This window comes from Dermacentor albipictus, chromosome 2 (assembly GCF_038994185.2).
Source record: "Dermacentor albipictus isolate Rhodes 1998 colony chromosome 2, USDA_Dalb.pri_finalv2, whole genome shotgun sequence".
Taxonomy (NCBI): Eukaryota; Metazoa; Arthropoda; class Arachnida; order Ixodida; family Ixodidae; genus Dermacentor; species Dermacentor albipictus.
The window spans coordinates 39,483,373-39,510,812 of record NC_091822.1 but is presented as its reverse complement, the minus strand read 5'-3'; the positions used below and the strand labels follow the sequence as shown (position 1 = coordinate 39,510,812).

The 27,440-nt window shown below is 47.9% G+C and overlaps 1 protein-coding gene across 1 annotated transcript in view; it reads right to left on the bottom strand.

Moving 5' to 3' along the window:
* Positions 1-2,092: 2,092 nt before the first annotated feature.
* LOC135918258 (uncharacterized) overlaps positions 2,093-27,440 on the bottom strand; it is a 260,320-nt gene continuing 234,972 nt past the window's right edge. Inside the window, exons 14-15 of the mRNA XM_070533556.1 lie at positions 22,503-22,640; positions 2,093-2,339 (exon numbers count right to left, since the gene is read on the bottom strand). Coding sequence (XP_070389657.1) covers positions 2,178-2,339; positions 22,503-22,640 — 300 coding nt within the window. The 3' untranslated portion in view covers positions 2,093-2,177. The remainder of the gene's footprint in view (positions 2,340-22,502; positions 22,641-27,440) is intronic.

The window sequence follows — 27,440 nt, the reverse complement described above, 5'->3', positions numbered from 1 at the left end:
GAAAGGCCTAGAGACGATATCAGCGCCGCCGAGTGATTAGCGGCGGTAAGGCTGCCGACGTTGCCAGAACGACCACTCCTCAGTCGCTGATTGACCACTTCGCTATACGGATGCCGCACAAATGGCTCCCGGTCCCATCATATGGTCACATCCTCTGTACGACAAGTAAATTTCGCCGTTCGCGAGGAAAGCTGCCGTCGAACGGTGGCCCGCGAACGGCGCGCGGCGGGCTGCCGTGCCGGTAACGTGGACGAGCCTTATAGTGCCATTTTTGAGCGTGGCAGAAACACGGATGCGTTTCCACACAAATCGCTGCTTACCCCCATACTTTCTCTTTTTTTTGCACTTCCCCGTCTTCTGATGAAAGAAAATCTGCAGCCTAGCTATATGTTGAATACAGACAAATCAGTACAATGCAAGAACATTTAACAAGTTCGTCTATTTTCCCATGCGATCCGGGGCTGTGGTCACAGTAGTCACAGCGAACGTTCGTCGAAATGAGGACACTGAAACGCTCACAGTCATAAAATGACTCTTTGCAGCGGCTACGCATTATCCCAAACAACTCTCGGTCGGTCACTGCCATTGCCACTGACTAAATTGGCGCCGAAACCAGCAACAAAACACACCTGCACAGCTCACAGCGCCATCTTTTCAACTACATCCCGTCATGCAATGCTGAAACTATATAAGGAAACGCGGAGATGACAGAAACACATGGCCGCTGCTTCTGCACTGAAATACAGTACCTGAAGCACTATTCGGAAATTCTGACCCAGCTGCACACATTCAAACGAAAACAGGTTCGTTGAGCGTAAAACAAAAACACAAACTTATGAACATAGTGCGCTCTTGGAAACAGTGTTGCTGCATTGAACAGAATTATTCTTTATTGACATCATGGTGGTAGAACTTCAGACAACTGTATCTTTATTATGTCTACACGGCTCCGTGGTAGTGGAGCGGCTGTGTGCGGCTTTTCCGTGCTGGGTTGCTGCGCTGACATGCATTAACGCGTTACGTCAACCGTGTTGCTGCTGTAAAATATAGCGAAATGTGGCGTGTTGCAGACGTTTACTCGTACCGTTGCTGAGTGCACAAATACTAATGGGAGAAACGTGCCAAGCGTTTTAATGATTGCATTTTGTTTGCTCCGATTTCGCACCTCGTCTGCAGATTGTTCTGCAGACGAGGTCAATTCATATATTTTCTGTTGGGGCAACACTCATTAAATTCTTTGGACGCTTTCTAGGCAATTACGCATTGCGCTGGATGGCTGTCATATGAGGAAAGCATTGGCACATCAGTCTGCGATTGAGCTTGCTGCATGAATGCAACCAACCAAAGTCGCACTGAGTAAACACGGCAAAAGGGCCTTCCAAGTTCCTACCATATAATCATAATAGTCATGCTTATTTTTTCTCGCCTCATGAAGAAGGCAGAAGTGCCAGAGGACCATTATTTTGTCACGTTACAAACTAAACGTATGTCAAAAGGGCTCTCCAATCCATGAGTGTGAGACCCATAAGAAACAACAACAATAACACTTGCGGCAGTATGTGTCCGCAGCGGCATGCGGCAGCAACGAGATAGCTTTCTGCAGGACACACGTAGGGTGCGTGAAAATCTCTAATTGTATATAATACTTGCTCAGTCGATGGTTGTACTTCCGGCAAAAATCGTCATTATTTTTGCAGAACGTTCTTTTCCAGAGGCCTACTTCCGACATGTGGCTCTGCCGGCTCAATGAGTAATTTTCTCTCAGTAAAAATTTTCGACTGAACACCCGTACACGTGCTTATCAAGTGAATCAACCATGTCCGCATGCAGGTAACTTATCCTGCGCTTTGTTAATGTGTAAATTGCGAACTTCCACTCCCTATACAATGTTTCCGTGAGGTCTTGGTTAAAGGTTGCTAAAAATTATATAATTTACAATATAGAGGTTACATGCTGGCAGAAGATCAATGTAACTAATAAAAAGCTCCCGTCTAACTCAGTCTCGTCATTATAACCCTTGGCATGAGCATCAGCATGAGCATCAGCAGCTTGGCATGAAAACATCAAAAGGACGGACGATGTAACCGTTATTTTATTCGTTACTCATGTTTATAGGTTTACTTAAAGGTTACTAAGATTAGAGTGTAGGTGCAGCGCAGAGACGGTGGGAAGGCGTTTCAGCCACAACTTTGCTGGCCTAAGAAGTCATGGCAGATCCATTTAATGGCGCTGAAAGCTTCGATGCTGCATTTCTTCCTGACGTCCCCCAGGTGGACGTTGAACATCAGCAACGCAGATCGGTGATGGAGCGATCCAAATATCCGACGGGCTTTGGTGTACTGCGTACGAATGCAGATTTCTAGGTTGAGTCTATCATTCGCCACCAAGAGCACATAATTCACTAAATAAACACGCCCGTTTTCAAAAATACACCGACACAAATTTGCGCTCAACTTCGCCACTTGGTTCTAAGAATAACTTAGCGATATCCGAAGCCAACTACCTCAGAGACACATCTCCTGAGAGCCGCACAACCTAATGCGTTCATCAACCCTGCCCGACTCTTCCTGTGCCTCTGAGGAAAGGCGTTCTGAAGCCGTCTTGCACAAGACAAATAGGGCAAAATATCTGCAACTAACAAAGATGGCTAAAACACGTCTTGTCAAACTATTCTTGTTGCTAACAAGGCCAGAAAACACTTTGCGGAAACCTTTAGGAGGTTTATGTGCTGATACTCATTTGAATGAAAGTACAGAACATATGTTTCGGTGCTTTCCTCTCCTGTAAACGATTGTTAGATGCTTAACAGCCTAAACAGCCGCAGAAGCTGCACTTGAATAACACTTAAATGCACCTCCTTTCCTTCGGTGTCTCATTTTCCCATCCTGGAAGGCGCACGTTCTCATTAGCCGCACAAATAGAGTTGCGGAGTCTTTCGAGTCATAGCGTCTGTACGTATTTGACGGAGATAATGCACAACGCAAACGTAAAAAGTAGCACTAAGCTTGAGTGACAAAGCGTATGTGAGCTTACACACATGACCCAAGGCCTATAACCTTGGTAATTCAGAAAATGTTAAATGTGAAAAATAAATTCATTAGTATTAGGGGCCGAAAGCCCGATCTAATTCTCAGGAACACTGTTCATAGAGACTACGGACTCGTTTGTAACCACTGCGGTTTCTCACATGCACTTCAATGCAAGTACACGAGCGTTTTTACATCTCACTCCCATCGCAGACGCAACCTCGAGCTGAGCAGCGCAGTGCTCAGCGAATAAGCTACAGCGGCGGGTAACAGAAGGCATGTGCTTTCGTAGAGCAGTTGCGCAATATTTAGTGTGAACGTTAGTTTCAGGCACATGGATACGCAGTTATATATCTTGTCGCAGAAGATCGCGCGCAGTCATGTGGGTTTGTAGCTGGCCGTCTTCCCGCAGGATGTTGCAGCCGGATGATCTGAAGTGAAGGCGCGACAGCAACGGTGGACGAAGAAGGAACATTCAGACACACATGGTGCCACTTCTGACACTGTTTAATCAGGAAAAAAACGCCACTAACCCACTGGTTACATCCGGAGTTTTTATCACGATTCCGGTTCAGCCTCCTCGCAAGCGTTTTCCTCTTCTGGCTGAGTCGGCAAATTGAGCTGCACTACAAATGCGTAGTGAGGTATTCAGTCGACTAGAAAAATACAGTATTATCGCCATGTGATTAATTCCTAATCCATTATACTTTAACCATCAGATTTGATAGCAAAGACGGCAGCGACAGCGTCCATCACAAGCCGCGTTGCGTTCATTGCAGGTTAGCAGCCCTCTGGTTTCTACACGAGAATAATTGGGATAGCTGCCTCTATGTTGCCAAAGTGGAGCTCTCGTGTGTGACAGATTTTTGTAGTCATGAGCGAATTAGGAGTGTTTCGAGAAGGGATGTGCAAGAAGATGCTTTGATTCAAATCTGCAATTGAGGGAAAACAAATACAGGAACTAAGAGACCTAATACATGGTGTGAGCTTTTCCAATGATGAAGTTGAGAAAATAAGGGGAGATATTTCCAATGTTGTGGGAGATAACATGTCTCTTAGGAGCGTCAATAGAAAGCTAGCAACCGAGTGTCCAAATTTGAAAAAAACAATTTTTCCTAACAAGAGCATAGAATCAATGCATCCGAACAATACTCTCGCAAATGTAACGTTTAGATTAAGAGAATACCGAAGCTTGCTGATGAGGACTTCGGTAATACTGTTCACGGAATTGGCAAGCTGTTGAATGTGGCTGTCTCCAAAGATGATGTTCATGAGGGCATTTGAAACACAATCTTCATTTTTCGCTTCTAATTCAATTTTAATTCATCTCTTTGACATCATACAAACGTTGTCTCAAGCGCTTTCAAAAGTAATGTTTTCGCCCCTGTAAAATAGTCGCCATTCGCACAGCGTAAATTTTATAGAATTCCTGGCAGCGTCTTCTTCTTCTGCATCTTCACACCTTCCAGTCCATAGTGCAAAGAGGGATGCAAGTCTGGGCTACATAACTTCGTAGTTTTTCATAACTTGTGGCTAGGCATCACTCAGTTAAGTGAGATAGCAAATGGTGGCGTGACCTTGAGAGCGCGTGGCATTGCGAGGTGACAGGACTCCCGAAACAATATTCTATGGAAGGGATAAAAACTTCGGGTTGTGCTCTCTCGGGCTTAGTCTATGCAGATGGCTGTAAGAGATATGACCGCTAAAATTTGGTCTAATCAGGACACCATAGTACGCAGCGAATTTCCCGAGTGCGGATACCCCCAAACTTTCATTCCTTGCATAGAACCTCGTCCACGAAGGCCAATAGTCTCACTTGGCCGCGCGTCCTTGAGTTGATCTGTTCATTATGTCCCACTGTTGAGGCCTTCGCACATCTTTTGAAAACCAATGAATTCAGCTAGGCCCACGTTTGCACTCGCAAGTTGCAGCATGCACTGGGGCATGTGAGGGACAGGCTCCAAAAGAAATGTTTCGACGCCATCGTATATATATACCATGTGGAATCTTCGACTGCATTTGCATCAACAAACGATGCAATTTCAAAAGCCCTTAAAACAGAATGTGCATGATGTCAAAACTGAAAATGTCGCTTGCCTATAGGCAAGCAACTTATTTCCAGCGAAGATGTTTATGCAGACCATTGCCGTGGTTGTCTGACACCGCTAAAAAGGGGCCACGTGACCTAGTGTGAAAGGGAAAGAACAGCCGAATAGGGGGAAAGTGATTGGAGTGACCCATTGGCGAATGCTGTCTCATACGCGAATCTTACATAGTTGTGAAACGGTGGATTTTCTGCGATTGAGCCAAATGGGCATCGAATTCATCGACGATTGATTCGACCCTGCCACGAAAGAAACAAATGTTATGCTGGCAGTTTGGGGCTAACGAACAGTGCCCAGAGATTCAAACGCGATAATAGCAGCGCGTGGCTTCCCAGCAGTGCCATGCCGGCCGCCACGTACAACGTCACACCAATCATTAAAACTATTGTAGTGTCCGCATCTAGAGTGGTGGGCCTAGCGCCCAATATATGAATCTTTGGATTACTGGTTCCGCCCATTTCATCCCAGCTACAACTGCGGGAAGACCACGAGTAGTGCGTAATCCTGAGGAGGCAGCCGCTTAGCACGAACGCCAGCGGGCTCGTGGTCCTAGGGCCGATCCGGAGCTGCGCGCCAGAGATGCCGAGTTTAAACGGCAGCACCCCTAAAGCATGCTCACCACGCGAAGCACGCAAAGGCGAAAATGAGCCAAAGGAATGGCGAAATAAAAGATTTACAATATAGACTGCTTGCGAAGTTTGACTTGCACGGTGTAACACTAGCTTTTTTTACCACAGCTTCGCTGTTCGACCATCTTCATGGGCTGGAAGGGGCGGTAATGTTTTGGCATACTTTCGGAGGACATGACAGCCTCTAAACATGAGATTAGCCTTTACTGTCAAGGCTTTTGTTATCGCCAAGAATGTAACTGCATTTCATGGCAGTATCTCGGGTGCTTGATATCCAGCCTACAGAAAAACACTGAATTGCAGTGATCACACCACTCCGTCACCACACGCAAGATGCCTAGTTGCAGTTACGCTTGCGAACAAGGCTTCCTCAGTATTTAGGGGGTCTTCTATCAGTTCAATGCAATAAATCCTGTTTACTATTAAGTTTACGGGGGAGCCAACATTATTTCATCACATTAAAACTTCACTGCAATATTGCTACGGCACAATATGTGCGATCAGGAAAGGCCAGCAGTGTGAAGACGACGACGACGGTTAGAAGCTTGCGCGGGCTGTTGCCTCTTGGCCAAGCGCAGCGTATTTTCTTTGTAAATATATTTGTACATAGCTTTTCGTCTGCGTCTTCCTACGTAACATATCTGGTGGAGGTGGACGTTCCCTGTACCTCGTCACGTATCTTCGCAGTGGACGGTACGTCGAGCCTTCCTTCATGGCTCCCGGTGACGACCACCCGACTCCGCCGGCTCCGACACCTGCTGCCACTTCGCCGACCTACATCACTCTCCCCGCTCCCCGTGATCCTGGCGTATTCTCGGGCCAAGATGGGGAAGACGTCGATGACTGGATCAGCCTGTATGAACACGTCAGTCGCAATAACCGGTGGGACCCTACTATTATGCTCGCCAACGTAGTCTTTTACCTCGGTGGCACACCTCGAGTTTGGTATGGCACGCACGAAGATGAGCTCACCAGTTGGGATTCACTTAAGACACAGCTTCGAGACTTGTTCGGCAACCCCTACGGTCAACAACTTGCCGCGCAGAAGGCGCTTTCCGGCCGTGTGCAGACGTCAACAGAGCCCTATGTCACGTACATTCAGGACGTCTTGGCTCTGTGCCGCAAAGTTGACACCCACATGACTGAGTCAGACAAGGTTTCCCACATCCTCAAAGGCATTGCCGATGACGCCTTCAACTTGCTCGTTTGCAACAACGTAGCCACGGTGGACGCTGTTATAAAAGAGTGCCGGCGCCTGGAACTCGCGAAAAGCCGACGTATTGACCAGCAGTTTGCCCGTCTGCCCAACACCCCAGCGACATCTTCCTGTGCCGACGCTCCTCGTCCCAACAACACTGCCGATGTTACCAGGATCGTCCGGCGTGAGATCGAGGCCGCCTATCCGGCTGCCTTCGACTCCAGTCCCACCAACATATCTGCAGTCACGGTCTCACTGATCCAGGCAGTTGTCCGCCAGGAGTTTGAAAACATGGGTCTTCACACCATCTGCTCGGCCCATCGCCCTGATACCCGCCCGGCTTCTTCGATTTCGCCCCGTCCCGCATCTTCTTGCCCACCACGTTTCCGCAACCCATCTGAATGGCGCACTGCTGACGACAAGCCTATTTGTTTCCACTGCCATCGAATCGGGCACATTTCTCGGTACTGTCGTAGTCGCTGGAGTTCCCCGATCCGGTCTACTTATACTGCCTACTCTCGCCCCTCAGGTGGCCCTTCTCGTCCCTATGCCGCACGCTCCGATAATGCCGCCACTGATTCTCCTGCAACGAACCGCCCCTATTCTCGTTCGCCTTCGCCCCAACAATGACAATCTCGCTCTCCCCAGCCCCGTCGCTCCTAGTCGCCGACTCCCTTCGGACGCCGCTCCCAGCCGGAAAACTAGACGATGCAGCGCCTCGAGGTGACGCTGCATTGCTCCCTACGCCGCCAAATCCTCTACTGACTTTGCCCACTCATCTGAACCTTCTTGACGCGCAAGTCGACGGTGTTTCTGTGTCTGCTCTCATAGACACTGGAGCGCATTTGTCCGTAATGAGCGCTGACCTTCGTAACCGACTCAAGAAAATTATCACGCCCGCCACGACGCCTGTTGTCCGTGTCGCCGATGGCGGAACAGCCCCCGTAATTGGTATGTGTACCGCCCGCGTCTCCTTCGCCGATCGCTCAACAATCGTGCTATTCACTGTCATCGCCCACTGTCCCCACGACATCATCCTCGGCTTAGACTTCCTGTCCGCACATTCTGCTCTCATCGACTGTTCCGCCAGTACTCTCCGCCTTGACCTGCCTGTTCTGGATCCTGCTGAACCCCACCCCAGTCGCCTCAGTTCCGCCGACTTCGTTCGCTTGCCACCTTCGGCACTGACCTACGTTGACCTAGTGTCATCCCCACCAGTCCCCGACGGTCACTACATCGCGGCTCCTATGCAAGACGTCCTCCTTACACACGGGATCACAGTACCCCATACAGTTTTATCTATTACGGCGAATTGCGTCTGCCTGCCAGTGGTCAACTTTGGCTTGACGACACAAGTGCGGCCACGTGGGATGTCTTTGGCCCAGCTTTGTTCATTCGAGGTTCACTCAGTAGCATCCATTGCAGTAGACGACACTTCATCCGATACTCCTCTACCATCGGGGTCGACAAATTGTACCATCGCTGACTTACGGAAAATGATTGCCCCCGACTTGCCCTCCGAGCACGCTCGTGAACTCTACCGCGTTCTATTTTCCTACCACGATATTTTTGACTTTAACGATCGTCCTTTGGCCCAAACTACAGCTGTCAAACATCGCATTAATACCGGCGATGCCCCTCCTATTCATCGCCGTCCGTATCGAGTGTAACAATACGTAACAATATTCCTACGTAACAATATTTTTAAAAATTTTTATGTTTCCTTGACGGCCCGAGGCCACCATAAAGAGGAGTGGTAGAACGCGAAGCATAACAATGAAATACAAAAATTAAACAAGTATAGTGATAAACTAAATTAGTGATTCCTAAGTATTCAATGTCTCCACGCAACTAAAAGTTTATTTTTGAAGACAGAGATTAAAAACACTGGTCAACTTGACAAAGGTAAAAAGCCGTGCATGCGTGGCACAAATAGCCACGTGCGACAAGAAAAATATGAAGAAGCCATGTCGCGTAGAATAAACATGCGTGAAAAACAAACTTTCGGACAAATCTTTCGAAAAAGAGCACTTAGTTTTGCATACTTAGTTGCAAATAATTAGCAATATTAGTTATTGTCTGCATTAATAGTGCGAAAAGTAAATGAAATGGCCTAACTATAATTTTTAATTCTACAATGTGAGCTAATGCATTGCGGCAACCTTTGTTATCGACAATAGCGGTAATATCACCGAGAAGGGAGTTTCATTGCTGTGGAGATCTGGGAAAAAGACATGACTGAAAGTGTCAGTGCGACCTGTTTGAATTCGAACTTCATGGAGATGATCGATGCGGCTAGACAGGTAATGACACTCAAAATTATGTTTCTGTGAAAGGAGGAATGGTGATAACATTGGGGAACCAGAATCGAACGTGCTATTGTTCCACGATATGCAAGGGATGGAAGGCATAAATTGCCTTTTATTGATGTCATGCTTGGGCTACAATTTTAATTCGAAAACATGCACCAGGCTGAATTATTTTAAAGAAGCTCGATTGAAAAACATATGGTTTTATGGTATAGGTCCCATAAAGCTGCAGGGTAATCTAATATAGGGTTTGCAAGTATCAATATTATAGCTGAAGGTGCCTTGTAAAAATAGTGACGTACGTAACCGGGCGTTATATTAGCTTTATTTATTATTTACGGAATCTGAAAACTACGAGTTATATTTGCAGTATAATAATACTTAAATATTTGTATAAGCGCGTTCTCGGGCAAATTTGTTCCGTTGGCAAGTAGGAAGCCTGCTGGTGTTCCTGTGCACACCCATAACTTTACATTTCATAATATTGAGCTTCATTACCCAGGTGTTGCAGCAATCAATAACACAGTTAAGCCAAATCGAAGCACACTAGTGCTGTCGTTAGTAATTAGTCGACAATGTATCACGCAATCATCGGCAAACAAATAAATTGAGACGTCGACGAAGACGGTAGGTCGTTATATAAGTCACGAAAAGTAGGGGCCCTGGTACTGATGCCTGAGGCACATCAAAGTGAACATTTGTCACTGATGAGTCATAATTATTCGCAGTAATAAAGTGATACGGTAAGTAAAAAGACACTATATTCCGTGTCAGAGGGTTAGAGCCAAGGTTTCGAACACTTAGCTTGAAAACCAGCAGCTTCTCGCGAACCTAATCGAACGCCTTGCTAAAATCTAACAAAACACACTCCATACACGAAGCACGATCTAAAATGCAACGCAATCTGCGAGTAAAAGACCGTAGTTGGGCTTCTGATGAGAAGGTTTTGCGAAAACCACCTTGAGCTGTGGTGAAAAACGAGTTTTACTCAAGAAAATGCACAAGGTTTGTAAATCGCATTAGGAACCGCTTTATTCCAGCTGAGCTCGTACTGCCAGACGAAGATGAAGCTGCGCAGCCGATGATGATGCATACAGATGAGGAAGGCGTACAGTGCACGATGATATGACGATATTATGAAGAAGAAAGTGAACATGTATTGCTTTCCCAGTTGTTCGTTGTTGCTGTGGAGAGGCCACGTGGCCGCGCGGAAGTATTATAAAATGTGCAGAGTATATCGTTTCAGACAAGAGACACGCACTATCTCTGTCCCGCGGCAAAGATAATTGGATGACGTTTTTAGGGGCGAGACGCGGTAATTAGAAGGAGCTTTCTGCTCAATGACCGTGTAAGGTTTAATAAATCGAGTGATAAATTTTTCGCATAAGCCAGGAACGCGTACAGGAGTGTAAAGAAGAACTTCCTCGCCAGGAGAATAAGTGCCAGCATGGTGCGTCGAGTTATATCCAATCTTCCCGTTGTGTTGGCAGAAACTGGTGTTAAGGCGGACGAGGTCATAGCAGCCCACGAGGCGAGACAAAAATTGTTCTCAGAAAGGAGCTGCTGGAGGTTAAAGAGTCGCCAGAAGCGATACACCCAGAACGAAACTGGGCGAGTGGCCATGGATGAGGAAAAATAGAGAAGAGCTGGTGGTACGCTGCGTAGCCGTGTTACAAGCGAATGTCACGAACACCACGATTGCATCCCAGTTCGTGTGGTCGGGGTGGATGTACATTGCAATCATGTCTGACAGGATACGATGAAAGCGCTCCGTCAAGCTGTTGATGTGCGGATGGTAGCTTGAAGTCTTCTTGTGACTGGTGTTTGAGGCGCGCAGATCTTCGTCAAGGATAGAATAGAGGAAGGTTTGCCTAGGTCGCTGAGGAGAGCTCGGGGAAATCCGTTGTGTAAAAAAACTGTTTCATCTAAAGAAATCGGTGGCTTCAGTGTCAGACCCCGATTGTATAGAGAGGCTGTGTCCGCGTCGCTGGTTAGGTGCTCAATGGCCGTCACAATCCAACAATTGTCATTTTAAGTCGTGAGAAGAGGACTGTACAAGTATATTCCAATGACCTGGAAAGGCGAATCGGGACAAGTAAGAAGTTGCAAAAATCCAGAAGAAGCTGCTGTCGGTCTATTGCGGCTTTAACAATGAACGTAGACCCCAACGTACTTCGCAACGGCCGAAGAGACGCGAGGCCAGAAGCAGGGACTTCGCATTTTGTCGTAAGTCTTGTGGTGGCCTAGACGACCAGCCGTTGGCTAATCGCAAAAGGCTTTCAACACCTCATGTTGCAGATAACGCGGTATAATCGATGATCGGGATCCATCTATTGCAATCGGCGCGATAAATTTAGGGATGTAGAAACGCACCGTGCTGTTTGTATTTATTCAGTTGTCGACGAAGTCTCTCGTTCGGAGGTCAAGATGATCCTTCCATGTTTTCGAGAATAATTCGGCAGTGCGGGACGAAACATTGGTGGGACACAATTACTGATGGGCTGTCGGCTGTGAGCTCTTAGTAAGGCTGCGCAGTGTGGAATAAAACGGCGCGAGAAACTGACGGGGCCCAAGATGTCGCGAAGCTGACGAGATGTGTTGGGTACCGTGAAATTCCTGACAGCGTCAATGTGGAATAGCAAAGGAAGGATGCCGAGTGCCGAAACATGATGGCCCACGATATCTAGCTCAGAGGTTCCAAAAAGGCATCTATGTGGGTCACGACGAGTTCATAGTTTTGCACATGTAAAATTCCCAGAAGTCGCCCTCGTTTCGTTGTCTTGCGGTGTGCAGCTAGCGGTTAGCATGTCAATGATGTACGCGAAGACTGCAGGCAAGCTCCGTGTCACCAAAGCAACAAAGCGCTGGAATGTTCGTCCGACGTTGCGCAATCAAAAACATGTTCACAAACTAGAATAAGCCGAAGGGTGTGGTAATGGCAGTTTCACGTGTTTCGTTGGGCTCAAGTAGTATCTGATGGTACGCCTTAACCAGAACTCCTTTGTTGAAGACATTGCACCAATCCAGAGTAGATGTGAAATTTTGAATTTGTGAGCATGGTAGTCTCGACACGGACGTCCATCATTCGTTTCCTTCTTTGGTACTAAGTGCAGTGGCGAAGCCCAAGCGCTGGATGAAGGACGGACAATGCGGAGTTACAACTCGTGCTCCAACTCGCGCTTATCGACGGCCAGACAATCGCCGAACAAGCAATGAGGACGTGAAGAAACTGTGGGACCACGTGTGACGGTGTGGCGAGTAACGTGTGCTTAGGAGATTTCTTCATATTGCAATATTTTGTGACCATTGGGAACTCAGCCAAGATTCCCTGGACTTGTCGGCTCAAGTGTTTGAGTGCCTGTGGGGCAGTCTACTCTCCACAGAAGTCCAATGATTGACAGAAGAGTAGTGCCACCAATGAACCGTGCGCGTCGCATACTCACGTCAATTTTGTAGAAAGCTTAAATTCGAACTGACGCTGGGATGGGCCATGTCAGCGATGATGAAAATGCAGCGGAGTTTGCGTCGTAACCCGAGGTCGATGGCAAGTGAACGAATCACAGTTAGTGGCGCGGAGAGGCCGTCCACAAGGCTTCGAATGGCGATCCTCTCCGAATGGGCCCTATACTAACCTGGGTGCCCGTGTCTGTTAGGATACATAAGCCCGAAATCTTGTCCGTAATTGTGAACAGATGGCCTCCTCGAGGGGACTGGTCATGTGCGTCACTCAGTGATAACTCTAGTCATTTCCCGACCAGGTACAAGGTGCTGTGAGCTTTCTAGACCGATGTTCAAAACGCAGGTACTACCAGAAGATCCACTGAAATTTAGGGGTCATTGCTTGCGTGTCGCGAGAATAAAACCAAGCACACGGACTCGAAGAGCGCTGGCGTCACCTGGGCTCGTGAAGGGAGGCAATGGCGGCCGTGAGGCATTCAATGCGTGCATCGAGCTAGGCGACTGCGGAGAGCTCAGGTGTAGTCGTGGCGATAGAAACCGAAGGAGCGGCAGCCTTGTTGATCCTATCTGCGAGCTCAGCCAGGCGGTCTACCACCGCTTCACCAGCGACAGCAAGACCGAAGCAAATAGGTTGCGGAAGTCGCTCCATTAAAATTTCGACCTAATTAACACTGTTGCGCTAAGAGACGAAGAGGCAGGACTCTCCTGTCCTTCGTCTGTTCGCGCAACAATGTTAATTATGTCGGACTAACCAGCCCACTGCGGAATTTTCCAGGAAGAATTCCTTCAGCAGACCGCTGTGGGTGTTGACGTTGTCTTTACCGAAGAGCTGTCCTTACGGTGTAGTATTTGGGAGCGGTGTCTATCACCCAGATCTTCGTTGGTTAAGAGCTGTTGCAGGCGAGTGTGTTCGGAAAGTACTGTAGGCGTCAGGATCTTTGCGCTGAGGTGTTCATATGGGTTTCACCTAAAGGTTGGGTGAGGGCGACGGTGAGGTCGTGACTACTTCTGGTGATAGCGACGGGATCACTTTGTAGAATTGCGTCATATGCGAAGTGATCTGGCGCAAGGAAAATTGCGCCTCGACCTGCGGAAACCACAGCGGGGTTACTGCGTGCAAAGGATTGGCAGCTGAAATCATGCTTCTGCGACATAGGGGAGGCGAGGGCTTGACTCGGCGACTTGACTCGGCGAGGGCTTGATGTACAGCATTGATGCTAGGTTTGGTCATGTGTTAGTCCTAGGTCACCACAGTAGAGCCCCAAAGGAGCGCCCACCTACGCGTAGGCTGCAGATCTGATACTGGAGCCTACGCCCCTCAGTACCTTCTTTATTTACGTCCTTGTTCTTGCTATGAGCGCCCCCTGGCATGGTAGCCGATGTGGGTGCTACAAACCGTTCTTTCAACGACTGGGAGACGTCTTGCAAGACGTAATATATATTTTCTTTCGGACGGTGCTTTAACATACTTTACAACGGTTACCAGACTTCCGACAATGCTACGTAAAGACGGCTGCAAGACGCTTTTATTATTGTTGCGAACCACCTCCTTTGACTTACGAAAAGATGACGATCGCCGCGACATTGCGGATGTTCAGCGATATTCATCATCTCTTTAACTAGACTCTGTTTATTATAAATCGTGTTTCGCTTTGATCTACTTGACGCCCCGTAACACATTGATTGAGATGCAGGGCATTCCCGCCAGAAGACGGAGTTGCGAAGCGGTCGGCGCTGCGGTGCGACCACCATTGCAAACCAACGTGAACCTCCTTCTACACTGCGGGCCACGATTATATTATCTGACCTTCGAGACCCAGGAAGCTTCAACGGGGCCGATGGCATAGACGGTAAGGAGTGACTGACGCAAGAAGAACTGATGAGCGATCACAGTCACTGAGACCTAGCTGGCGGCCATGCTGGACAATGTATTTTTTTTTATTACGGCAGAGATGTGCAGGCAAATGTTGGATCGCCTAGGTATAAGGTATCATAACCAAGATGGCGTCAAAGTAGATACGCCCAGACAAATCGGAGACATGATAACCATCCCTCGAATACCCAAGAATATGCATCCTACGCATAATCAGGGAAGGCGGGAAAGCAGAGCACGCAATATACACAAGAAATTCAGTAACACCAAAGATACCACATTTGTAGACGCAGCTAGGTGCAGACACAAGCCTACACAGCAGTGGTGATAAATTACGAGGGAAAATGCATGACGAGTGCTACAATAAACACGCTACATGCAGAAACCACAGAGGAATTAGCTATTGCCCTTGCCATAGCACAAACACCAGCGGGTGTAATCATCAGTGATTCCCAGACCGCCTCACGAAACTTTGCCAACGGTCGAATCTCTCCAGAGGCACTATGGCTCCTAAAATTTGCTAATAATCGCGACAAAAGTGTCGATCTCATCTGGCCACCCGCTCACACACTACCAGACGGTAGCAATGAGGAGGCGCACTGCACGGCTCGAGACTTAGGACCGAGCCTCGGTTAACCCCGCCTCACCCACTACCGATGAGTGGGAGTGGGAAGATCGAATGACCAGATTTCACGAAATTACACTAAACCATAGACTGCACAGGCGTACATTCCCGCCGCCGCACCCAAATTTCAGAAAAAAAAACAGTCTGTATAATGATGGCAGTTACAGACCAGACCCTAATACACCTGGGTGCACCTAATAAATCTGGGTGCACCTAATACACCCAGATTTATACCCAACAGACAAGTGCAGATATAGCAAGTATAGAGCCACCCTGGAGCATATCCTATGAGAATGCACGGCTGTAATAGAGGGTAAGGGTGATGCAGCCTCAAACAGAGACAGCCTTCGCGCGCGCTGGGAGTCTGCGTTGATCAGCTTGGACTTGCAGCACCTACTCTGGGCCGTCCAGCAAGCCGAGGAAGCTGCCGAGAGCCAGCAACCCTTGACTGAAACCTAGGCGGGCTCCAGGCGCACCCCACCAAATCGCAGGGCACTGAAGGAAGTTATTTGAATGAATGAACTTTATTTGGCACCACCATAATGCAGCGGGTATACGCCAGTGGGGAGGACGCTGAAGTAGCGCGGGTTTTTAGGTCAAGCGGGGAAAACGAAGACATTGTTGTTTCCCTTGGACGATTGATAAAGTGTATTTCTTCATGGCGCTGCTCCGCATATTCATTGATCCCACGTCGTTACACTGGTGGAAGTGCTGGGTGTTCTACATGATTGGCACCGCTTCGCGGAGCTGACGATCGAACCGGGAATCACCATAGCGCATCGAAACAGCGGTCCACCGGTTCACTCGTCGCCTGCTAGGCTTAGCGCCCTAGTCCAGTCTCCTGCAAGAAACTTCGATAAATCGTTTGCCTCCTACAAATAACATGGCCACCGCAGCTCCATCGCAAGGAACACTACAGGATGCTATGTTCCCGGAGAGCTTTCATGCATGGTGATGCTTTTGAAGACGTCCAAGATTGGCTAGACGAGTTCGAGCGCGTCGCCCAGTATAACTATAAGACCAGCTCGGCGGACTAACTCTCGAGTGTCTATTTCTATTTGAAGGACGATGCTGGTACGTGGTACGTCAACCGGGAGAGCAGCTTTGCCATGTGGGACTACTTCCGCGCACAGCTGCTGGAGACAGGAGAGAAAACACGCAGCGTCTCCTTGAAATCCGCGTTCAAAAACCCAATGAGAGTGTTACTATGTTCTCGGAAGACATGGCCCGTCTTTTCCGTAGGGCAGACTCAGACATGCCAGAGGAAAGAAAGCTGCGATATCTCTTGCAGGAGTGAAGGAGCAGCTGTTTGCCGGCCTTGTGAGAAATCCACTGACAACAATGGCACAGTTCACAGAAGAGGCTAAAGACATTGAACGGGCCCTGTAGCAACGATACCGCCAGCATGACATGAGGAACTCGGCGGCGAACACTTCCGTACTGGCTGCGAGTAACGACATGTCTCTGCATGAAGTTGTCCGAGAGGTGGTGTGAAAAGAGTTTCGGCAGCTTGGCTTTGTTGTTGCGCCTACAGAACCGACGCCAGCGTTATCTTTTGTTGCTGATCGGGTCCAGGAGGAAGTCCGGCAAGCTTTTTGAGCGCCAGACTGTGGGAACGTTCCGCGGTGCCTCACTTATGCGGAGGCTGTTCGCCGTGCACTCAAGGCAACTTCAATGCCGTTGACACCCAGAACTACAACACCACCTACGCCACAAACAGAGCCGACATCGTCACCCTCATCGACTCTACCGACACTGCCGGTCATGCCAGCACAAACAATGCTGCATTTTTGAAATGGGCACGCTACTCATTGGCTCCATGGAGAATTACCGCCGAACTACCAGCGTCGGAAAACCGATTTGTGGCGCGCCGTCGACCATCGATCATTGTGCTACCATTGCGGCGCAGCTGGACACGTCTATAGAGTTTGCCACAAATGGAACAACTATCGCGCCGCTCAACATCCAAGCTTTCCTGCCAACTATGCTTGTTCTCCGTGCGACGGCCGATGCGCTTGCAAGGACGCTCTTGTAAACAGTCAGCCACAAAATACGACGACGCCACGACCACGTTCTCCTTCTCCATCTCCTGCGCGCTACAATGCGCCGACTCGTCGCAGTTTTGAATACGTCATTAGGGGCAGATCCCTTAGCCCTTGACGGGGAAACTAGCCGCAGCAACCTCCGGGTGAGGTTGCCAATACTCGTTATGCAAAAAAGAGGTGAGGCGTGCAGACAGAACACAAGGGTCGAGAAGTGGACAAAACGAACGCCTAACGAATCCTTACCAACTAGCTCAGCATTCTGTCGTTCTATGCCAATACTCTAACTATGCCAATACTCTAACGACGTGAAGACTACGATGACGAAAAAGACGCCCAGTACAATGACAAATACGACGAATAGAACAAACACGACCGATAAAAGTAGGAAAGACGTAACTGACATCGTCAGCGCTGAGCTCATCGTTCGCATTAACGGCTACGAAGAAGCCGCTCTGGTTGACACTGGGTCACATTTTTCAATCATAAGCTTACAGGTCGCCGACAAACTAAGGAAGGTGAAGACACCATGGCACGGGCCAAGCATAAGAACTGCCGGAAGTCAGATGATAACACCTGTCGGGAAATTCATGGCCCGACTCTTAATCGCCGGTTCAACCTTCGTCGCGACCCTCGACTTCGTTACTGACTGCTGTAAAGAACTTATATTGGGTACGGATTTCCTACGCGAGTACGGCGCCGCGATTAACATCCGTGACAGAAGCGTCACATTTGCCATGAGCTCGCACAATGTCACCCATGAGAAGCAACAACAACCTCACTTACGTTTTGCCACCGACAGGTGCACTGTGACAGCTTGTAGAATGGGACTGGAGTAGCTGAACACATCAGTGCGCTAGCATTGAATTCCGGTGTCTCCATTGGCAGAGCACTTATCAATGTAATCGACAGAAGCGCCGAACTCTTGCTAACGAATTTTAGTAAGGAGCGCCGACACATCGTTAGAAGCACTGCTTTCGCCTATTTCCACGAAGTGACACAAATGCAAGACTGCCACTTAGCGCAGGAGTCCGCCTCTGCAGTCTACACAGCTGCGCCTAGTGTAAAAGTTAATCCGACGTTAACGGCCGTTGAGCGGAACCGTCCTCTTGAGCTCATCAGTCAGTACCAGAGCTGTTTCTCGTCTGCGTCAAGAGTTGCTCAAACCTCACTTACCAAACACCGCATCATTACTGATGTCGACGCCAGACCCATCCGACCAAACCGTTATCGTGTGGCCCCAAAGGAACGCGAAGCAATACAAAAACTAGTGATGGCGATGCTGGAAGATGGCCTTGTTCGACCATCTAATAGTCCTTGGGCAACACCTGTAGTTTTAGTGCAGAATAGGGACGGTAGCCTGCGCTTCTGCGTCGACTATCGGAAGATCAATCAGGTCACAGGGAAGGACGTTTATCCACTGCCAGGTATTGATGATTTCTTGGATAGGTTGAGAAACACTTGTTACTTTTGGTCAATGGATTTGAAAAGCGGTTATTGTCAAATCGAATTGGACGAGAGAGACCGTGAGAAGACAGCATTTGTGACGCCTGACGGTCATTATGCATTTCAGGTACTTCCTTTCGGTTTGTGTTCGGCGTCACTAACATTTCAGCGTCTAATGGACACTGTGCTCTCCGGACTCAAATGGCAAACATGCCTGGTGTACTTGGATGACGTGGTTGTCTTTTCCGAAACGTTCGACGAACACCTACGAAGGATGAAAACTGTTTTTGAAGTCATACGCTCTGTCGGTCTCAATTTGAAGCCTGAGAAGTGCCATTTTGGTTTTCATGAGCTCCAGTTCCTCGGTCACGTCGTCAGTAGCAAAGGAGTACGACCTGATCCGTATAAAATGGCCGCCGTCGCTAATTTCCCAATTCTATCAGCCAAAAAGGCCGTGCGACGTTTTCTGGGACTCTGTGCATATTATTGGCGATTTATTGCGAATTTCTCGCGCATCGCATGGCCGTTAACACAGACCACCCGAGAATATATGCCTTTTACTTGGGGCGAAGATTAGCAGCGGGCATTTCATGAGCTTCGGCAACGCATGCAATCGCCTCCCGTATTAGCACACTTCAATGTGTAAGCCGCGATGATATTGCATACAGACGCTAGTAATGTGGATCTGGTGGCGGTGCTAGTACAATGGCAGGGCGACAGCGAAAACGTGATTGCTTACGTCAGTACGGCACTATCCCGAGCCGAGGTTAACTACTCCACCACTGAAAAAGAACGTCTCGCAATGGTATGGGGGGTTCTGAAATTTCGTCCGTAGTTGCGTGGTCGGTCTTTCACCGTCATTAGCGATCACCATTCCCTCTGCTGGCTCATTAATTTGAAAGATCCTTCCGGTCGGCTCGCACGCTGGAGTCTTCGACTCCAAGAGTTCGACTTTGTTGTTACATACAAGTCGGGAAAACGGCACGCAGACGCCGACTGCCTTTCTCGGTCTCCTGTTGAGCCGGAAGCACAAGGCGATGACGACAGGGTTTTTCTGGGACTCGTGGATACTGCCGATCTTTCACGCCAGCAACGGGATGACATTGAATTGCTGCCGCTTATTGATTACCTCGAAGGACGAACCAACAGCGTGCCGAGGCTCTTTTCAAGACGGGTGGCATCATACTGCTTGCGTCGCAACGTCCTCTACAAGAAGAACTTCTCGCCTAGCGGCAGCAACTACTTACTTGTTGTTCCATCACCGCTTCAACGTGAAATCTTACACGCCTGCCACAACGAGCCGACTGCTGGGTACTTGGGCTGCACTCACACATTGGCACGGATTCGGCCGAATTATTACTGGCCGAGACTTACTGCGGTCGTTAAACGTTAGGTTCAGACATGTGTGGATTACCAACGTCCCAAATCGCCATCCGTCAAACTAGCCGGCCTACTGCACCCTCTTGACGTACTGGGCACACCATTTGCACAAGTAGGCATGGACTTTCTGGGCCCCTTCACAGCGTCTACTACTGGTAATTTGTGGATAATCATCGCCACGGATTATCTCACTACATACCCCGAGAAAGGTGCTCTGCAACGGGCAACAGCAGATGAAGAGGCAAGATTTTTTCTAGAATCTATCGTTTTAAGGCATGGCACTCCCGCAGAAGTCATCATGTACAGAGGTACTGCGTTCATGACCCAGTTTTCAGATATCGTTCTATGTTTAAGTGGTACCGCCCAACGGAAGACAACGGCATATCACCCTCAAATAAACGGGCTGACCGAACGAATCAATAGGACACTGGCTGTTATGATAAACATGTACGTATATGTAGAGCATAAGAACTGGGACGACGTTTTACCTTATGCCACTTTCGCGTACAATACGGCTCGTCAAGAGACCACTCGCAAGATACCCTTGAGTCTCGTATACGGCCATGAGGTTACAACAACATTAGACGCAATGCTCCCTCATGAACTTGACGACAGCGAGAAGGGTGTTGAAGAGATAACACACCGACCAGAGGCAATAGGCAGCTTGCGTGTCTGCGAATGCACGAACAACAGGACTGTGACACCAGACACTACAGTCTTCGGCACAGAGCCGTAACATACAACATCGGCTACAAAGTGTGGTTCTGGACACCTATTCGACAGCATGGGCTCTCTTAAATGCTACTGCGCAAATACTTCGGGCCCTATATAGTTCTCCGTCGCCTCAGTGACGTCAACTACGAAATCGTTCCAGACAGCTCTCACTGTTCAAAGCGCCGACTGCATTTACTCGAGGTCTTTCACGTGCTTCGTATAAAGCCGTACTATGAGGACTGACTAAACTGCGCCGTTCTTTACCGCTGGTTTCCGAGCCTTTATCATCGGGAGGATGATCCTTTCTAAAGGGTGAGCAAAAAGGGGGAGCTGGCGTCGGTTCCGTAGGCGCAACAACAAAGCCGAGCTGCCGAAGTTCTTCTCGCACCACCTCTAGGGCAACTTCACGCAGAGACAAGTCATTACTCGCAGCCGGTACGGAAGTGTTCACCGCCGAGTTGCTCATGTCATGCAGGCAGTATCGTTGCTGCACGGCCCGTTCAATGGCTGTAGCCTCTTTTGTGAACTGTGCCACTGCTGTCGGTGGATTTCTCACAAGGCCGGCAAACAGTTGCTCCTTCATTCTTCGCAAGAGATGTCGAAGCTTTATTTCCTCTGGCATGTCTGGGTCTGCCCTGCGGAAAATACAGGCCATATCTTCCGAGAACATAGTAACAATCTCATTGGGTTTTTGAACGCGCATTTCAAGAAGACGCTGCGCGTTTTCCCTCCTGTCGATGCTTGAAAAGGTATACAGCAGCTGTGCGCCGATGTCGTCCCACATGGCAAAGCTCCTCTCCTGCTTTACGTACCATGTACGAGCATTGTGCTTCACACAGAAATAGGCACTCGAGAGTTTGTCCACCGAGCTGGTCTTTTGGATGTACTGGGCGACGCGCTCGAACTGGTCTAGCCAATCTTGGATGTCTTCAACGGCATCACCATGAAAGCTCTCCGGGACCATAGAATTCTGTAGTGTTACTTGCGATGGAGCTGCGGTGGCCATGTTATTTGTAGGTGGCAAACGATTTCTCGAAGTTTCTTGCAGGAGACTTGATTCGGACGCGAAGCCTAGCAGGCGACAACTGAACCGATGGACCGGTGTTTTGATGTGCGATGGTGATACCGGGTTCGATTGTCGGCTCCGCGAAGCGGTGCCAAGCATGAAGAATACCCAGCACCTCCACCAGTGTAACCACATGGAATGGACGAGTATGTGGAGCAGCACCACGAAGAAATGCACTTTATCAGTCGTCCAAGGTAAACAACAACGTCTTCGTTTGCCCCGCTTGACCTAAAACCTGCGCTACTTCAGCGTCGTCCCCACTGGCGTATATCCGCTGCATTATGGTTGTGCCAAATATAGTTGACAATATATATATATATATATATATATATATATATATATATATATATATATATATATATATAGCTTCCCCATGCCTTCCCTAAGGAGTCCTCTATGGGTATGCTCTTTTTGTTATATTTTTTTCTTTTAAATTGATGATTATCGCTGAAAAGCTTCTAGTCAGCTACACTTAACATTTTCATAACAATTATATGCCGCAACTTTTCAAATATCCTATTTTTATGCTGATACAAGGCATTACATTCTTCGCGCGTCCGGGCTGGCGAGTGCTTAGAGTGCTTACGCATTGACAGGAGCTACAGCTACGCACAACGCCGGTGCACTCACCTTTTCCCGAAGGCTTGTGAAGTACTCGGAAAAGGCGACGTGCCTCTTTGTATTATTGTGGATGTATGTGCCGTACACCATGTACGGTTCTTTCAGCCACTGGTTCTTTTTGTCGATGTTCTTGGAAAATGGGCAAATCTGTAATGAATGCCAGCGTGTAATCATTTGTTACTTGCAGACACCTAATTTGCAGTTCCGTCAATGGCTAAACAACGATATTTCACGAGAAACCGCGTGGTGAACTGGGTAGTTCGTAAAACTAAAGTCGTGCCCTAAAAATTCATTATGCGCAGTGCGAGTGCTAGCTACGTCATATTGTTCACTCTCTTAATGAACAAATTGAGGCATTTTTAGTACGCTATTCGTAAAAATTGTTTTAAACGAATTTAAGTTATCGGGACATACTCGCAAGGGTTTCAGTGGAAAAGTTCGCCTGTCTGTTGTTAAATACCCAATATGTTTCGTTCTGCAAAAAGCTAGTAGGGGTGGCTATTGGGTCACGAATGAAAGCAAAAGCGAAAGATTTAAAGTAGCACAACGTGAAAGCGCAGTTGCATAATTCGACAGTACACCGTTTTACTACACATTCGCCCATGCTTAGTGGGCGTATGGTAAAAAGCGCACGGGAACTGCGCATGAGCTGAATGCCAACGAAGTCCTTGGTTTGAGTTCGCGCTCACCACTAACCCTAAATTTCAAACATTCCCGATTGCACCTGAAGAATGTGTCAACAAATATGGTGGCAGAAATCGGATCAACTGCTCTCGGCTAGCACCAAGTCTGACTTGATTTCTCTGTAGCCGGTAATGTTCTCAAGACACAACCAATCATGTGGATATCGCTGCCTCTCGCCTCACACAAATAACACATTTTTGACGGTATACTTTTCAACGGAGACGATAATTTTAATATCATTTCTGGTTTTTAGACCTAGCGGGAGTAAAGCGTGAACATTTCGGCTTGAGTACTCTCATCTGGATTTTTCTGGCTACAAAGGCCTCAAAGAGAACTCATTGAAGTAAGCTGTGCCTTATTGACGATCATTATCCCTTAGCTAAAAAATTAAACATGTTATATGTTCAAGTGTTGTACTAAATGACAAGTTCCTTCCTCAGGTTCTGTTTCTAGAATTTCCTTCTCTTCCCGTGGGGCTCTGATAGCACGCTATGCTCTTGCACACTGGCAGCTGTACAAACATAAACGTGCGCCAGAGTACGTACGCCTTGCGGTAGCCGGTTGGAAACGCAAACCTTGGAACCCTATATTCGAAAACTCCCTAAGTTCCAAACCGAACATGTGACTCGGCATCAAGAGAAAACGGAGAGGCGATTGTCGTGACCGTCGTTTCGGTGCATGGCCGCGGGTCTACAAAATTACCTCGATGATTGAGCAGTCTGCCTGGAAGCAGCAAAAACGCTTTGATTTGTGTGCCCTAATGTCCTGTAATCTGGGGCCCTATAACATGAAACTATGCAAGTATGTTTTTATTCCAATCTATATGCGCCAAATTTGAGTAACCGCCGAGGCAAGCATCGGGCGGTGACTTGCATAGGGTAGTCTGAACAGACAAATCAAACGCACTCCTCGTTTATAGCAGGCCACTTTTGTTTGCTTTAAAAACGAATAACACTGCCTACACTGAGCGGATTGTCTTATCTAATTCGCTGACAAGAAGCAAGGAGTACGCTCAAGTGGAGAGGGATTCGATTGAGCCGAGCCAGTACAGTGATTGCCGTTAACTGGATGAAGAGGGTGTTGCCGACGTTTGCGATTAGTCCGCATTCCCTTATTTAGCTTGTGGTGGCATGCAACGGAATGTTAAGAATGCCGCTAAAACGGACCCTCAGCGAGGAAGAGTTGACAGAGCGACGTCGTGAGCGTGCCGAAAGTGCTCAAGAATTTACACGGCCACGCAAAATGTTTCATTGTATTCAAATAAACCCAAGCTCTCCGGCAGGTGCTAGTAGCCAGTGCCTGAGTGATCGGCGACAGACATCTTTTCTTACTTTCGAAACGGGGCAGCCTGTGGCTATTCAAAAGCAAATAAAGTTTTGTTCGGCATACTAATGCATCTTTAACGCGTGCGCGTCCCTTAGACGCGGTGAGCTTTGGCGGTTTTGTCACGTAGCGGGACAGGCAGGTAAAGTGGGTGCAGCCCGAAAACTTTTCTGTTAGCCGAGGGATAATGGCAAAAAGGCGCGAATGAGGAACAACTATTTTTCTGTCGTTCGCTCCAATCCTACATAATCAGTGTGTACATCTCATATCAGATGAAAGCTATTGCGGTTTTCGTGACGTCGCGTGACAAGCAGGTGAAGGGGGGGGGGGGGGTACAAGAATTTTTGACCAATTTTGAAAGGCTGACTGCAGAATTGAAATTGAAAAGTTTGGAATGGCCCTGTGTTATAGCGCCCTAACACTGTACTAAAGGGGCGCCGCAGTGGAGCATTCCTGTTTCATTTAGACAACCTGTGTTTCTTTTCTTTTTTGAAAATTGGAGGAGCGCTGACACATGCATCCACAAAGTAACAAGGACGAGACAAGCGCTTGTGTTTCGTCGTTGTTACATTGTGGATGAATGTGCTAGCGCTGTTACAATTTTCAAATCTTGTATCCACCAACTCGGCCAGAAAGAAGTTTGAATGCTGCGCCCATTTAGCTGACATATCCTGAGCCTAGTCTACGAGAGTTCGCATATTGCATCGACAATCGTGGCGCCTGTCGTGATCACGACGAAGGCGGGATAATGACCGCCCTGTGCACGTTGGCACCAGGCATTATATAGGTCGAGTTAGGCATGGGCTTCAAGGAAAGATCACTTTCAGAATGCGGAGCAAGACATCGAAAAAGATGGACGCGTCAGGCTTACAGCCAACTGGATATCCATCGACCCCTCGACGGTGTGCGATGCAGCAATTGCAACAAATAGGCGAACATGTTTTCACGTTATTGACCTACTTCTATAAGTGGCAAATTCAACAGCGATTTTTCGGAAACACGTTTTTATGTGCCCCAGTGAAAATACTACGTGAACAAAAGTGTAACTTGTTCGCGAGAATGACTGGTGCTTGTTTAAAGGGCCTCCAACGTTGTTTTGAGCATATATAATAAACGTGCTTGCTAGTACAATTGTAGACAGAGAAGCAAAATTTTAGAGAAAGTTTGCACAGAATGTGAAACGCTTACACAGGTCGCAAGAAGTATTACAGGGCTGGAGAACTCGGCGAATAATGCTAATGCATCAAGACTGGTCACAGCTATGCAGAACGCCGGGTGTACATGAAGGGTATACATGAAGTTGCGTAACACTGCTTGTGTTTCCACACAACCCTTATAATGTTTCGTAAGTTCTGTTGGAAACATGTTACACGAGTCCTTGTGTTCCTTCGTGCAGGTTTAAATCATACGTCTCATTTAGGTCCAACGCGGAACGAAGACCTCTAACACTGGCCTCCGGTTACACATTTAGGTGCAAGCCGACATAACGCCTCGACTGGAAAATTTGAAAGCGATGGCTTTCTTAGGCGCCTCCCCTGAGTTTGCGGTTTTTGTGTTTCTGGCTGCTTATGCAAAGAAGGAGCTCGCTACTGTCTTGCGCAGTATACAACGTAGACCACAGGGTATGTGACCGAATCGATAGCTTGCTGCTATCTGCTGTCTGGGATAGTAGACAACTTGCGTACGCAACTGAATATACAACTTAGGGACTTGTCACACAATGAATGGGCCCGAACAGACAAGTTTGTCACTGCGTATGTTATATTGGTATGTGCCCATTCTCGGAATCCACCGCAATGGATGTGCCAAGTTAGCACACGGGGTATGTATCTTTTAACATGGTTCACCGAAAACACCCCCTTTAGAACATACACCACGGCGTCAAGCGTCGCCGCTTGTAGAATAGCCATTTCAACGAAATTGCAGCCAGGATGCTAGGAATAGTGGCGGTTGCTGGGAAGTATGAATTGCCCACTGCACCATCATCTACTATGTCACAGTATAAAATGACACTGTTGTTGGCACTGTTGTCACTATTGACACTGTTGTGAGATGGTCACTTCCTGTATCTGCTTATGTTCCCATGAGGTTTCGTGTCTGCCAAATGGCATGGGGGTATGCAGCAAGTAACACAACAAAGCTACCGCTTACATTCGCGAGCATTTTCAGTGGTTTCTTCCACATTTTGCTTCTAATCTCCCTCCTCCGTGTCTTCTGGCATGCGAATTTTATTTTAATACTATCATCATTAATTCTTTCATTTTATAGACCACCTATGATTTGTTATGGCCATTAGAGAGCATGAGGCCCTGAAACGTCGGAAGCGCGTAATTCTCGGCCTCGAATTGTGCTCCACCGTAGCCCGTCATGGCGAATTTCATTCACCGGCTTATTGGGCGCATTCGTGCTCCTGTTGTGTCGCGTGCGATAACACTTACTTTCCGACGCGCCATATGGCTGCACTTTCGCCGTATAGAAGGCTATTTCTTTTTAGCACACCCTTCAGCTGAAGGGTGTGCTAAAGGTACACTGAACCGAATGACGACGGCGTCCTCTCTTTCGACTGTGCGGCGATGCGCACAAAGCGGTGAGCTTGGCTCCAGGTGCTTCTCTCGTATTTTCCCGTGGACAGTTTTTGAGCAGATTCCTAAGTTCTTAGGAAACCAACTTAACCTTATGACTAGCGAAATATATGTACTGAGTAGAAGAGGTAAGCATTGTTTTCAAAAATAATTTGAAGGAAATGGGAAAACGTATGCCCGAAGTATATCGACTTTCTGGGAGATTAATAAAGATAAAACTAACCACACCTTGAAAGCCTTATTTGCGAGAAAGTATAGCGTTTTCTACAGGTCAGCGTCTCGCAGTAACACGGCCTGGCGATAAACCTGGAAGTATCTCTTGAATATGATCCAAATGACTACTAGATAATTGGAGAAT